This window comes from Anomaloglossus baeobatrachus, chromosome 9, assembly GCF_048569485.1.
Source record: "Anomaloglossus baeobatrachus isolate aAnoBae1 chromosome 9, aAnoBae1.hap1, whole genome shotgun sequence".
NCBI lineage: Eukaryota > Metazoa > Chordata > Amphibia > Anura > Aromobatidae > Anomaloglossus > Anomaloglossus baeobatrachus.
The window spans coordinates 35,923,782-35,938,830 of record NC_134361.1 but is presented as its reverse complement, the minus strand read 5'-3'; the positions used below and the strand labels follow the sequence as shown (position 1 = coordinate 35,938,830).

The window sequence follows — 15,049 nt, the reverse complement described above, 5'->3', positions numbered from 1 at the left end:
AGGGATTTTACGCCATACATGTTATAATCCGTGCTGCATCTTGTAGTTCCACGGCAGGTTATAAAGCAGTATGTCATTTCTGAACGCAAATCTCCTTAACACAAAGGACCACAGCGGAGCCGGACCGGGAAGCTGCAGGCGGAAGAATTTAGGTATCTCTGGAGTAAAATTAAGGAATGGGAGGTAAATGTCCGAGACATTGCGCATGTACAGTATGTGTGTGGGAAGGATCAATGGCAGCCGTGTAGTTTCTCTTCTAGCACATATTTACAAAGCACGACTGCGACCGATCCGGGACAATGGATGTACAGGAGCTGCGCCTGGCACTGGAAGCCGCGGGTACGAGGTTTTTTTATTTCTAGTTTTTTTTATTTCTAGTTTCCAAAAAGTGGGATTTATGCAATAAGGCTATGTACACCCGGGGCTTTTTCTTTGTCGCTCCATTGGGAGACCCAGACAATTGACAATTGGGTGTATAGCTATGCCTCCGGAGGCCACACAAAGTATTACACTAAAAGTGTAAAGCCCCTCCCCTTCTGCCTATACACCCCCCGTGCACACGGGCTCCTCAGTTTTTATGCTTTGTGCGAAGGAGGCAGACATCCACGCATAGCTCCACAGCTTGGTCAGCAGCAGCTGCTGACTAGGTCGGATGGAAGAAAAGAGGGCCCATAATAGGGCCCCCAGCATGCTCCCTTCTCACCCCACTTTGTCGGCGGTGTTGTTAAGGTTGAGGTGCCCATTGCGGGTACACAGGCAGGAGCCACATGCTGTTTTCCTTCCCTATCCCTTAATGGGCTCTGGGTGAAGTTGGATCCGGATCGGTCTCCAGGCACTGGGACCGTGCTCCCTCCGCAGCCCCTGGGAATCTGCAGGATAGGAGCTGGATATCGTCAGGGACAAAGCCCTGCTACTATGAGGTACTCTGTGTCTCCGTGGGGACCGCGCATGGAGCGCTGGTCCCATACACATTACAGCACTGCTGGGTGTGTTAGTGCGCCGGGCATGGAGCGCTTGTGCCAGACACTTTCCATCTCTGCTGGGTGTGTTAGTGCGCCGGACATGGAGCGTTTGGGCCAGACACTTTCCAGCACTGCTGGGTGTGTTAGTGCGCCGGACATGGAGTGCTTGTGCCAGACACTTTCCATCTCTGCTGGGTGTGTTAGTGCGCCGGACATGGAGCGTTAGTGCCAAACACTTTCCAGCACTGCTGGAGGTGTTAGTGCGCCGGGGGACTACGCGCGGCCGCGCTTATTGCCGGCCGCGCTTATAACTTTAGTCCCCGGCTTCTGCGGCCTAGTGTCGTTCTTTCCCGCCCACAGGCCTGCCAGTCAGGGGAGGGGCGGGACGCTGCACGGATCGTCAGCAGAGGGCTGGAGCATACATTAGTATCCTCCTCCCTCCTCACTCAGTACAGTGGGGCGCTGGATTCCCGCACTTTTCTTGGGCACGCCCACGGTCTTCTCCTCCTCACAGAACGCCGGCAGCCATTCCTGTCAGCGATTCAGACGCTGAGGAGGAGAGGCAACACAGGGAGACCCAGGCAGGGAATCTGGCGACCACACAACCGCTCTGAGCGGTCGGTAAGCAGCACCTGTGGCTCTGGCCCCACTGAGTACCGAAGTGTATATATATATATAGGCTTTTAGGCTATACATTGCACTGTACGGTCGCTCTGTTGATTTTTGGCTATATACCCTCCTGGTTGTTCTCAGAGGAGACAACATGTCATCTGCAAAAAGCAAGGGTGCCACAGCACAGACGTATTTTGCAACCTGTACCTCATGTACAGCTGTACTACCGGCAGGGTCCACTGACCCTCATTGTGTGCAATGCTCGGCCCCGGTGGCGCTTACTCAGCCGGAGCCTCTGCTACAAGTGGCCCAGGTGGATCCACCTGCTACCACTGTCCAGGTGACAGGGACGGAGTTTGCAGCCTTTGCTGACAAGCTGTCTGAGAATATGGATAAATGGTCTGCTAAAATACTGAGGGACTCTCTGGAGGATGAAGCGGAGGTCTCAGATCAGGATTCTGATACTGAAGCCGCTCTCAACCTAGATACACCTGAAGGTGACGCGGTAGTGAATGACCTTATAGCGACCATCAATCAGGTGTTGGATATTTCTCCCCCAGCTCCTCCAATTGAGGAGTCTGCTTCTCAGGAGAAATTCCGTTTCAGGTTTCCAAAGCGTACATTAAATATGTTTCTGGATCACTCTGACTTCAGAGAGGCAATCCAGAAAAACCGAGACTGTCCAGACAAGCGTTTTTCCAAGCGCCTTAAGGACACACGTTATCCCTTCCCCCCCGAGGTTGTCAAGGGCTGGACTCAGTGTCCTAAGGTGGATCCTCCAATCTCCAGACTGGCGGCTAGATCCATAGTTGCAGTGGAAGACGGGGCTTCTCTCAAAGATGCCACTGACAGACAGATGGAGCTATGGTTGAAATCCATCTATGAAGCTATCGGCGCGTCTTTTGCTCCAGCATTCGCAGCCGTATGGGCACTCCAAGCTATATCAGCAGGTCAGGCGCAGATTCATGCGGTAACACGTACATCTGCCCCACAAGTGGTGTCCTTAACCAATCAGGCGTCGGCGTTTGCGTCCTACGCCATTAATGCTATCCTTGACTCTGCGAGCCGTACGGCGGTGGCATCCGCCAACTCGGTGGTACTCCGCAGGGCCATGTGGCTACGTGAATGGAAGGCAGACTCTGCTTCCAAAAAGTTCTTAACCGGTTTGCCATTGGCTGGCGACCGCTTGTTTGGTGAGCGATTGGATGAAATCATTAAACAATCCAAGGGAAAGGATTCATCCTTACCCCAGTCCAAACCAAACAGACCTCAACCACGGAAGGTACAATCGAGGTTTCGGTCCTTTCGGACCGCGGGCAGATCTCAATTTTCCTCGTCCAAAAGGCCTCAGAAAGATCAGAGGAACTCAGATGCATGGCGGTCTAAATCACGTCCTAAAAAGACCGCCGGAGGCACCGCTCCCAAAGCGGCCTCCTCATGACTTTCGGCCTCTTCAAACCGCATCCTCGGTCGGTGGCAGGCTCTCGCGCTTTTGCGACTCCTGGCTGCCACAAGTAAAAGACCGATGGGTGAGATTCAAATTGTCTCTCCAGTAAAGGAGACAAACTCTAGCACAGCGCCACCTATTGGAAGTAGCGATCCTAAAAGTCACAAGTGGATTTTCAACAATCCTTTGCAATATGACTCAGGATATATAAGCCAGATCAGAATCCCAATTTGCAGACACGGTGTTTCGGGGTGCTTGCCCCTCGTCAGTGCAAAGTATGGGGGTGTCTGATCTGGCTCATGACACCCCCATACTTTGCACTGACGAGGGGCAAGCACCCCGAAACACCGTGTCTGCAAATTGGGATTCTGATCTGGCTTATATATCCTGAGTCATATTGCAAAGGATTGTTGAAAATCCACTTGTGACTTTTAGGATCGCTACTTCCAATAGGTGGCGCTGTGCTAGAGTTTGTCTCCTTTACTGGAGAGACAATTTGAATATTTCCCAGAGGGGCATTGCAGCTATAAGTCCCCTTACCTGGCAGCCAGACTGGCTTGCAAAGTCTCCTTAAGGAGAATAGTGTTTCCCCGATGGGTGAGAGACATTCTATCTCACGGTTACAGGATAGAGTTCAACTCTCGTCCTCCGACTCGTTTCTTCAGAACATCTCCACCCCCCGACAGAGCCGAGGCTCTTATGCAGGCAGTGGGCACCCTGAAGGCGGAAGGAGTGGTGATCCCGGTTCCTCGTCAGCAACGGGGTCACGGTTTTTACTCCAACTTGTTCGTGGTGCCAAAAAAGGACGGATCCTTCCGTCCCGTTCTGGACCTAAAGCTGCTCAACAAGCATGTGAAAACCAGGCGGTTCCGGATGGAATCGCTTCACTCCGTCATCGCCTCCATGTCCCAAGGAGATTTCCTGGCATCAATAGACATCAAAGATGCTTATCTCCACGTACCGATTGCGCCAGAGCATCAGCGCTTCCTGCGCTTCGCCATAGGGGACGAACACCTTCAGTTCGTGGCACTACCTTTTGGCCTGGCAACAGCCCCACGGGTCTTCACCAAGGTCATGGCAACAGTGGTGGCAATCCTACACTCTCAGGGACACTCGGTGATCCCTTACTTAGACGATCTGCTGGTCAAGGCTCCCTCTCAAGGGGCATGCCAACACAGCCTGAACATTGCTCTGGAAACTCTCCAGAGTTTCGGGTGGATCATCAATTTTCCAAAGTCAAATCTGACACCGGCGCAATCACTAACATATCTTGGCATGGAGTTTCATACTCTCTCAGCGATAGTGAAGCTTCCGCTGACCAAACAGCGTTCACTACAGACAGGGGTGCAATCTCTCCTTCATGGTCAGTCACACCCCCTGAGGCGCCTCATGCACTTCCTAGGGAAGATGGTGGCAGCAATGGAGGCAGTTCCTTTTGCGCAGTTTCATCTGCGCCCACTTCAATGGGACATTCTCCGCAAATGGGACAGGAAGTCGACGTCCCTCGACAGGAACGTCTCCCTTTCTCGGGCAGCCAAAGCTTCCCTTCAGTGGTGGCTTCTTCCCACTTCTCTGTCAAAGGGGAAATCCTTCCTGCCCCCATCCTGGGCGGTGGTCACGACGGACGTGAGCCTGTCAGGGTGGGGAGCGGTCTTTCTCCACCACAGGGCTCAGGGGACTTGGACTCAGACACAGTCCTCCCTTCAGATCAATGTTCTGGAGATAAGGGCAGTGTATCTTGCCCTAAAGGCGTTCCAGCCGTGGCTGGAAGGCAAACAGATCCGAATTCAGTCGGACAACTCCACAGCGGTGGCATACATCAACCACCAAGGCGGGACACGCAGTCGGCAAGCCTTCCAGGAGGTCCGGCGGATTCTGCTATGGGTGGAAGCCACAGCCTCCACCATATCCGCAGTTCACATCCCGGGCATAGAAAACTGGGAAGCAGATTTTCTCAGTCGCCAGGGCATGGACGCAGGGGAATGGTCCCTTCACCCGGACGTGTTTCAGGAGATCTGTTGCCGCTGGGGCATGCCGGACGTCGACCTAATGGCGTCCCGGCACAACAACAAGGTCCCGACGTTCATGGCACGGTCTCAAGATCACAGAGCTCTGGCGGCAGACGCCTTAGTTCAGGATTGGTCGCAGTTTCAACTCCCTTATGTGTTTCCTCCTCTGGCACTGTTGCCCAGAGTGTTACGCAAGATCAGGGCCGACTGCCGTCGCGCCATCCTGGTCGCTCCAGACTGGCCGAGGAGGTTGTGGTACCCGGATCTGTGGCATCTCACGGTCGGCCAACCGTGGGCACTCCCAGACCGACCAGACTTGCTCTCTCAAGGGCCGTTTTTCCATCTGAATTCTGCGGCCCTGAACCTGACTGTGTGGCCATTGAGTCCTGGATCCTAGCGTCTTCAGGATTATCTCAAGAGGTCATTGCCACCATGAGACAGGCTAGGAAACCAACGTCCGCCAAGATCTACCACAGGACGTGGAAAATTTTCCTGTCGTGGTGCTCTGCTCAGGGAGTTTCTCCCTGGCTGTTTACCTTGCCCACTTTTCTGTCCTTTCTTCAATCCGGATTAGAAAAGGGTTTGTCACTAGGCTCCCTTAAGGGACAAGTCTCTGCGCTCTCTGTCTTTTTTCAGAAGCGCCTAGCCAGACTTCCACAGGTACGCACGTTCCTGCAGGGGGTTTGTCACATTGTACCTCCTTACAGGCGTCCGTTAGAACCCTGGGATCTGATCAGAAACCACCGTTCGAGCCAATGAGGGATATCTCTCTCTCGCGCCTTTCACAGAAGGTGGTCTTCCTAGTGGCAGTCACATCGCTTCGGAGAGTGTCTGAGCTAGCAGCGCTGTCATGCAAAGCCCCCTTCCTGGTGTTTCACCAGGACAAGGTGGTTCTGCGTCCGGTTCCGGAATTTCTCCCTAAGGTGGTATCCCCCTTTCATCTCAATCAGGATATCTCCTTACCCTCTTTTTGTCCTCATCCAGTTCACCAATGTGAAAAGGATTTGCACTTGTTAGATCTGGTGAGAGCACTCAGATTCTACATTTCTCGTACGGCGCCCCTGCGCCGCTCGGATGCACTCTTTGTCCTTGTCGCTGGCCAGCGTAAAGGGACACAAGCTTCCAAATCAACCCTGGCTCGGTGGATCAAGGAACCAATTCTCGAGGCTTATCGTTCCTCCGGGCTTCCGGTTCCCTCAGGGCTGAAGGCCCATTCTACCAGGGCCGTGGGAGCGTCCTGGGCTTTGCGGCACCAGGCTACGGCTCAGCAGGTGTGTCAGGCGGCTACCTGGTCGAGCCTGCACACTTTCACGAAACACTATCAGGTGCATACCTATGCTTCGGCAGATGCCAGCCTAGGTAGGCGAGTCCTTCAGGCGGCGGTTGCCCACCTGTAGGACGGAGCCGGTTGCGGCTCTATTATGAGGTATTATTTACCCACCCAGGGACTGCTTTTGGACGTCCCAATTGTCTGGGTCTCCCAATGGAGCGACAAAGAAGAAGGGAATTTTGTTTACTTACCGTAAATTCCTTTTCTTCTAGCTCCAATTGGGAGACCCAGCACCCGCCCCTGTTTTTTTGTGTACACATGTTGTTCATGTTGAATGGTTTCAGTTCTCCGATATTCCTTCGGATTGAATTTACTTTAAACCAGTTATAATTTTTTCCTCCTTCTTGCTTTTGCACCAAAACTGAGGAGCCCGTGTGCACGGGGGGTGTATAGGCAGAAGGGGAGGGGCTTTACACTTTTAGTGTAATACTTTGTGTGGCCTCCGGAGGCATAGCTATACACCCAATTGTCAATTGTCTGGGTCTCCCAATTGGAGCTAGAAGAAAAGGAATTTACGGTAAGTAAACAAAATTCCCTTCTTTTTCCATAGGTTTTTCTTGCTTATGTTAAATCAATAATAGCAAGAAAAAGCATCCCAACAAAGTCTATGAGACTCGTGACTTGCTGTGCACACGCTGCTTCTTTTTCCCTTGCAGATTTTGCTGCTGAAAAAAGAAGCAGCGTGCCAATTGTTCGCATTTATTTCCAGCGTTTCTATAATCCCCTGCAATGCTTTATCACTACAGGGGATTATAGTTCAGGACATTGCCTCACACACCATGCATACAGCATGGTGTGTGAGGCGATCTGTAGCTCAGTAACCCGGGATTATCATGGTGACGACCCAGGTTTACCATGGCAGCGATCAGGTCCCTGTCATCGCATTACAGGGACCCAATCGCCAGTGAGAAGCAAGCAATTCCTTTCCCTGCCTCCTGAATGCTGCGATCGCACTATTTAGGGAATTAAACTGCCGGGAGCAGCACAGGCAGACCCGGGAAGTGAGAGCCAGGTCCCGGCTGTAATATCAGCCGGAGACCCAATGGCAATTGCGGGGTATAGCGCCTGAATCCCCACAATCGCCATAACTTTATAAAAAAAAAAAAAAAGGGAAAAAACCTTGCAAATGCAATAAAAAATGTGCCCTTTTTCCTGCCAAAACATGCTTTTTAATATGCAGAAAAGCAGCACACAAAAAAAGCAATGTCAGAACATCGCCATGACTGAAAGAAAAATACAAAAAGCAGAAAAAAAACGCATATGAAAAAAAGCACTAATTCAATAAAAAAAAAAAGTGTGTTTTTTTTCCTGCCAAAATATGCTTTTTTATATATACAGAAAAGAAAGGCATAAAAAGAAGGGAATTTTGTTTACTTACCGTAAATTCCTTTTCTTCTAGCTCTAATTGGGAGACCCAGACAATTGGGTGTATAGGCTATGCCTCCGGAGGCCGCACAAAGTATTACACTCAAAAGTGTTAAGCCCCTCCCCTTCTGCCTATACACTCCCCGTGCTCCCACGGGCTGCTCAGTTTTGGTGCAAAAGCAAGAAGGAGGAAAAAGAATTATAAACTGGTTTAAAGTAACTTCAATCCGAAGGAATATCGGAGAACTGAAACCATTCAACATGAACAACATGTGTACACAAAAAAACAGGGGCGGGTGCTGGGTCTCCCAATTAGAGCTAGAAGAAAAGGAATTTACGGTAAGTAAACAAAATTCCCTTCTTCTTTGTCGCTCTATTGGGAGACCCAGACAATTGGGACGTCCAAAAGCAGTCCCTGGGTGGGTAAAATAATACCTCGTAATAGAGCCGTAAAACGGCCCCTTCCTACAGGTGGGCAACCGCCACCTGAAGGACTCGTCCACCTAGGCTGGCATCCGCCGAAGGATAGGTATGCACCTGATAGTGCTTCGTGAAAGTGTGCAGGCTCGACCAGGTAGCCGCCTGACACACCTGCTGAGCCGTAGCCTGGTGCCTCAAAGCCCAGGACGCGCCCACGGCTCTGGTAGAATGGGCCTTCAGCCCTGAGGGAACCGGAAGCCCAGCCGAACGGTAAGCTTCGATAATTGGCTCTTTGATCCACCGAGCCAGGGTTGATTTGGAAGCCTGTGACCCTTTACGCTGGCCAGCGACAAGGACAAAGAGTGCATCCGAGCGGCGCAGGGGCGCCGTACGAGAAATGTAGAGTCTGAGTGCTCTCACCAGATCTAACAAGTGCAAATCCTTTTCACATTGGTGAACTGGATGAGGATAAAAAGAAGGTAAGGAGATATCCTGATTGAGATGAAAGGGGGATACAACCTTAGGGAGAAATTCCGGAACCGGACGTAGAACTACCTTGTCCTGGTGAAACACCAGAAAAGGAGCTTTGCATGACAACGCTGCTAGCTCAGACACTCTCCGAAGAGAGGTGACTGCTACTAGGAAGACCACCTTCTGCGAAAGGCGTGAGAGAGAGATATCTCTCATTGGCTCGAATGGTGGTTTCTGAAGAACCATCAGCACCCTGTTCAGATCCCAGGGTTCTAACGGCCGCTTGTAAGGTGGAACGATGTGACAAACTCCCTGCAGGAACGTGCGTACCTGTGGAAGTCTAGCTAGGCGCTTCTGGAAAAACACCGAGAGCGCAGAAACTTGTCCCTTAAGGGAGCCAAGCGACAAACCCTTTTCCAGTCCAGATTGAAGGAAGGACAGAAAAGTAGGTAATGCAAATGGCCAGGGAGAAAAACCCTGAGCAGAGCACCACGACAGGAAAATTTTCCACGTCCTGTGATAGATCTTGGCGGACGTTGGTTTCCTGGCCTGTCTCATAGTGGCAATGACATCCTGAGATAATCCTGAAGACGTTAGGATCCAGGACTCAATGGCCACGCAGTCAGGTTGAGGGCCGCAGAATTCAGATGGAAAAAAAAAACAAAAAAAAAAAAAAATGAGCAGCCCGTGGGAGCACGGGGAGTGTATAGGCAGAAGGGGAGGGGCTTAACACTTTTGAGTGTAATACTTTGTGCGGCCTCCGGAGGCATAGCCTATACACCCAATTGTCTGGGTCTCCCAATAGAGCGACAAAGAAAGCACCATGGGCACATGGCCTAACTCTGCAGGGGGTTTCCACCCTTCTTGTACATTGCACATGGCCAGTGTGCTAAAAAAAAAAAAAAAAAAAAAACAACATTCACCCATCGATCCTCTACTGCTCCACGGACCCCACAAGCTGCTCTTCCATCAGTGATCGCAGCAGTGAGGAGCTGATCGGCAGAGCACCCGCCGATTGGCTGCAGCGGTCAGGAAAAGTAGGAGAGGAGATCGGCAGGAGAACACAGCCAGTGGTGCGGCGTATAGAATAGCATAGAAGGGAAAAAAATCAAGTTCTCACATTGCAAAAACGCAATTTTTCCACCCCGTATTCGCTGACGGAGATCGAGAGATTTTATGAAATTGTGCAAAATACATTTTTTTTGGGGTGGAGTAAAGTGATAAGAGCTGTGGGTTTGAGATCGGCAACGTGTTGTGTCATGGATAAGTATTGTTTGCATTGTGCAAGGTGTACACTATTAGAAAAACATGGCTGCTTTCTTCAAGAAACAGCGCCACCCCTGTCCACAGGATGTATGTGGTATTGCAGCTCAGCTCTATTGGAGATCTGCCTCAGAGCCAGATGCAACCTATGAACTGAGTTGGTGCCATATTTGGAAGATGCAGATTATATCCTCAAGAAGACAAAACGATTGTGCCTGGAAGCTCAGCACACCCGATCCTCCTCTCTTCCGACATTATGGGAACAGTCAGGGGAACTTTGCTCTTACAGAAGGTCGAGCACAGCTATGCCAACATGGGAATAACCTATAGAAGTAAAGATTACTGGGAAATCTCTCTTCCTCCAGGTTTTCAGCTGAATAATAAACTGGTGGAGCAGCTGTGTATTAAATATGGCGATGATCTGAGGCGGGTGGATTTTGACAGCTTCCTCTCCTGCCTGGCGCATCTTGTGGATGTTTTTGGTAAGCGAAAATTTACATTAAAATTTTCCATTTAAAGGGGTTTTCTCATGAAGGCAACTCCTTGTAAAATAGAAGCGGGACCATTGATCGCCATAGATCAGACTGCTGGGGGCGCTGTATCCAATCATACAGAAGTAGTAGTAAGGCTGATTTTTGACGGCCGGACGAGGACATGTGAAGTTTAAAAAAAAAATTTGCAGTCATTTTTTTTTGCCGCGTGGTCCCTTTAAGACGACTGTCTATGCCTATTGTTCTTTTTGATTTGGAAAGGATAACTACTGACTTATCTCCTCTGTCCCGTCCCCCCCTTTGAATCCCCAAAATTGTATTTTCCGACAAATCCCGGGAAAATCACCTTCAGGGTGGGGTGTTTTCAATAATTCGGGGCCTGCATTTTACCTTTCCACTATTATCCCCACCACAATTAATTTTTTTTTTAACACACTATTCCAGATGAATGCCGGAAGTTGGACCAGAACAAAGATGGCGTCGTTACTCTTGTGGAAGGGCAGGTAAGATAGAGGAGCAATGTACCAGAATTCCACACCCTGCCTCTGCCCACAAATTGGATCTTTTGCATATAATAGTTTTCCTGGGCTCAGCAGGGGTGTGGCTTAATGTTATAGTATTTTTATATCCCCGCCCATGAGGTTCTGGATACAGGTTAAATAAAGCTTCTACCTCAAATTGTTGCCCACTGCTTTATGCAAGGGATATGTCCGTATAGAATAACACTTACTATTTGGGACAGGGCTAATCTCTCAAGTCAAGCCTGTTTCTTAAAAGGAATGTGAGGAGTCTACGGTGTCGGGGATGACACTGCAAGTACATGATTTACATAGATCAGATAAAAGTGCCATTGACAGAATTGAGTGAGGTCGATCAGGTCTAGTTGGAATGTGGTCGTAAGTGTTCAAATAGCATACTTGTAGTCACATGACCGCCTGCTCCTGGCACCGAAGAATCCTGACTGTGTGCACACTCTCAGGAGTCTGTGGGGGCGGGGATGACACTGCAAGTGTGCAGACGACAATTGAGTGAGGTTGATGTCTAGTTGGAATGTGGTCGCAACGGTGCAAGTATGTGATTTACATAGATGTGGTAACGTGCTAATAAGAGAACTGAGGTTGGACATGTCTAATTGGAATGTGGTCGGAAGTGATCACATCACATACTTGTAGTTACATGACCGCCGGCTTCTGGCACCGGAGAATCCTGACCGTATGCACACGGTCAGGAATCTGCGGTCCCGGGGATGACACTGCAAGTCTGTGACTTACATAGATACGGTAAAGTCCAGATGACAGAATTGAGAGAGGTTGATCATGTCTAGTTGGAATGTGGTCGGAAATGTTCAGATCGTATACTTGTGGTTAAATGACCGCCTGCTCCTGGCGCCGAAGAATTCTGATGTGTGCACACTGTCAAGGGTCTGTAGTGCCAGGGATGACACTAAATATGTGATTTACATAGATGCGGTAAAGTTCTGACACAGAATTGAGTGAGGTCAATCATGTATAGTTGGAATGTGATCAGAAGTGTTCAAATTGCATACTTGTGGTCACATGTCAGCCCACTTCTGGCACCAGAGAATCCTGACTGTGTGCACACTGTCAGGAGTTTGTGATCTACATAGATGCGATAAAGTGCTGATAACAGAATTGAGTGAGGTCGATCATGTCTAGTAGGAATGTGGTTGGAAGTGTTCAAATTGCATACTTGTGGTTGCAAGTGCTCGTTTTCGGAGAATCCTGACTGTGCACACACTGTCTAGAGTACGTGATTTACATAGATGTGGTAAAGTGCTGATGTCAGAATTGAGTGAGATCGATCATGTCTAGTTGGAATGTGGTCGGACGTGTTCAAATTGCATACTTGTGGTTGCAAGTTCTCGTTTTCGGAGAATCCTGACTGTGCGCACACTGTCTAGAGTACGTGATTTACATAGATGCGGTAAAGTGCTGATAGAATTGAGTGAGGTGGATTACGTCTAGTTGGAATGTGGTCGGAAGTGTACAAATTGCATAGTTGTGGTTGCAAGTGCTCATTTTCGGAGAATCCTGACTGTGCGCACACTACACGTTCTCAGAATTCACAAGTCTGCAGTCACAGAGTAACTGCAGACTGGTACCCCAAGGCTGAACAACCCCTTTAAATCACATCATCATTAATCTTTATTGCTGGCATCTTTTATAGGCTCTGAGGATCTCTATATGGCACTTACATGTATGACCTTATCATTCACAGTGGATGCAGATGTCGAGGCTTCAGTGAAGACCCCAAACAACCATTTTTCACCGGCAACTGGACTTTTTAACCTAAAAGATTTGGACCCGAGATGACATTTCCTTTCTTATCTTTGTACCTTCTACAATCTTTCCTGTCAATAAAGTAAAATAAAACCCAAACCTTCTCCCTGGTACCATTCTGTTACACGACAAACACGGGCACGGACGCCTTCCGGCAGCTTTTGAAACTCTGTATTTTTTAAAACGTTTTTTTTCCAAAAAAAAAAAAAAATCATATACAGGCTTTTAAAAAGAGGAGCAAATTTAATTTACACAGAAGTACTAAATGTACATCATTCTTTTAAAAAACTCATTCTACATTATAAATACAGTAGAAATTCTTTTATAGTACTATATTTAGACCGTAATGTTTGGTTGGGGGAAGGGGGGGGGGGGATTGGGAGGGTGGTAAATAAAAATAAAAAATTAATGATGGAAGAAGGGATGGAAAGATGGCCGGTAATGAGTTTGGAAACTTTTTATTCCCAAAAAAAACAAAAAAAAAAAATAATAAATACCAAACTGGTAATACATGACTAGAATATATAGGGGGGTCAAGACTACGTCTGTCTGGATGGGAGCGAGGGGGGAGACGTCTTCCTTAACATTACTGCGACCTCTCCTTTTTGCACATAAATCCTATGGACGACACTTATGATACTTTCATCGACAGTTTATTTTCCGGCTATTGGTCCATCATTTCATTATTTTTTTATTTTTATTTTTTTTGGTACAATTATTAATGCTGATTCAGCTAAATAATATCCCGGGCAGAAGGAATCTGCAGCAATTTGGTCTAATTTTGCGCAGATTTCGATAACACTGTAATAAAGGGAACGCTGAGCGTACGACGCGTTACCCACTGTCAGCGCCATTCAATGGGGCGTGAATTCACATCAATGAGGCTCCCCGGACCCAATCCACAACTCAGATTTCATTAAATCACCTTTTTTGTTGTTTTTTTTTCCGAGACATTTGCATCCCGATCCAGAGCAGACGTGCAAGCCTGACGGAAAGGAGCGGATATCCAATTGAGTCATTGACCACCCCTTCCCCCCTCCTCTCCAAATGTTGGTGCAACCCCCAAATATATATATAAAAAAAAGTGAATATTTCAATATTTTAGTTGTCCGTGTGCACTGTGCATTCATTTGCTATTTCCCCATAGGAAAATAATATTAAAAAAAAAAAAAAAAAATACAACACAGAACATAAAAAAAATCCCCTGACTTGATGCTTGAATAACTTAAAGAAATATTACAATAATTTTAATACGCTTTTGTTTTTGTTTTTTTTTCTTAAGCCAGTCTCAGTCTCTTAAGTCCCGTCGTCGGTCTCCTCATTTAAAGGTCATAAGTTTTATTTAATTTTTTTTTTTCTTTTTTTTTACTTTTTATTAACAGTTCAAGTTGAGATGAGAGAAAAAAAAAAAAAGATGGGAAGGAGGTAATAGGAAAAAAAAAAAAATGAAAGTTTTGAAGGCAACAGATCACCGGTTTTTGTATGCGTCCTTTAAAGGTTTTTTTACTGCAGCGGCTTGGGGAGAAAAAAAAAAAAAAAAAATGTGTCTCGCTCCGAGACGTTACTACAATACAATGCTTTCTGATAAGGACGAGGCACAATCTCTCCACAGATCCATTCGCCGCACGGTGCGGCTGAATAGGAAAAATTAAAAAAAAAAAAAAAAAGAATTGAGGCTTAATCCGAAAATGTGCGCCCTTCCTGTTCTCAGGTACTGCAGCGTTTCTCGTCATGTCCATGTCATGAACATCTGTCTCCCCGGCCAATGAGTTGATTTACTTCTGACGGCTCGCTCGTAATATCTGTTTCCACCTGTTATCTGTTTAACGTCCTGGCACCCAGGCCGCCATTGTGGTTGGGGGTGAGGTACGAGTCTGTGCGGTGGACCGGTGATGAAAAAGGAGAGGAGGAAGAGGAGTGATGGTACGAGGACTGCGCCGATGAGCGCAGAAGGGCGTTTGTGCCCCCGCCGCTCTGGGGCTGCTGAAGATTGAGGATGCTGTCGATGGCGCTCTGAAGGTGCTCATTCAAAGTGTCATCTTGGGGGCTGTCACTGGAAAAGCTGGCGTTATCTACATCGAAATGCTCCGACTTCAGCCTCTTGGCGGAGGGAAGCGGCATCTCCCAGCTCAGGTCGTTCTCGCTCTCCGTTGGCTCAGTCTTGATTACCCGTCTGTAGAAGCTGGGATCTTCTTCCTTGACTTCTCTCTTCACGCTCATGGTTGTCTCCTCACTCTTGATGGCCTTGCCATCCCCCCGGGTGAAGAACACCATCTTCGAGCTGTCCTCTTTCTTCCCCTTCTCGATCTCCGAGACCCCTTGCGTCTTGTGGGACGTAATAACGCTCCGCGAGCCATCCTCCTGCTTAACAGTCGGTGC

The 15,049-nt window shown here is 48.4% G+C and overlaps 2 protein-coding genes across 2 annotated transcripts in view; one reads left to right on the top strand and one right to left on the bottom strand.

The window, feature by feature from the left end:
* Positions 1 to 12,761, top strand: part of LOC142251041 (calpain-1 catalytic subunit-like) — a 37,950-nt gene extending 25,189 nt beyond the window's left edge. The window contains exons 16-20 of the mRNA XM_075323539.1: positions 115 to 183; positions 261 to 339; positions 10,245 to 10,361; positions 10,815 to 10,873; positions 12,609 to 12,761. Coding sequence (XP_075179654.1) covers positions 115 to 183; positions 261 to 339; positions 10,245 to 10,361; positions 10,815 to 10,873; positions 12,609 to 12,635 — 351 coding nt within the window. The 3' untranslated portion in view covers positions 12,636 to 12,761. The remainder of the gene's footprint in view (positions 1 to 114; positions 184 to 260; positions 340 to 10,244; positions 10,362 to 10,814; positions 10,874 to 12,608) is intronic.
* Positions 12,762 to 12,893: 132 nt separating this feature from the next.
* Positions 12,894 to 15,049, bottom strand: part of BICRA (BRD4 interacting chromatin remodeling complex associated protein) — a 90,855-nt gene continuing 88,699 nt past the window's right edge. The window contains 1 exon segment of the mRNA XM_075323537.1: positions 12,894 to 15,049. Coding sequence (XP_075179652.1) covers positions 14,486 to 15,049 — 564 coding nt within the window. The 3' untranslated portion in view covers positions 12,894 to 14,485.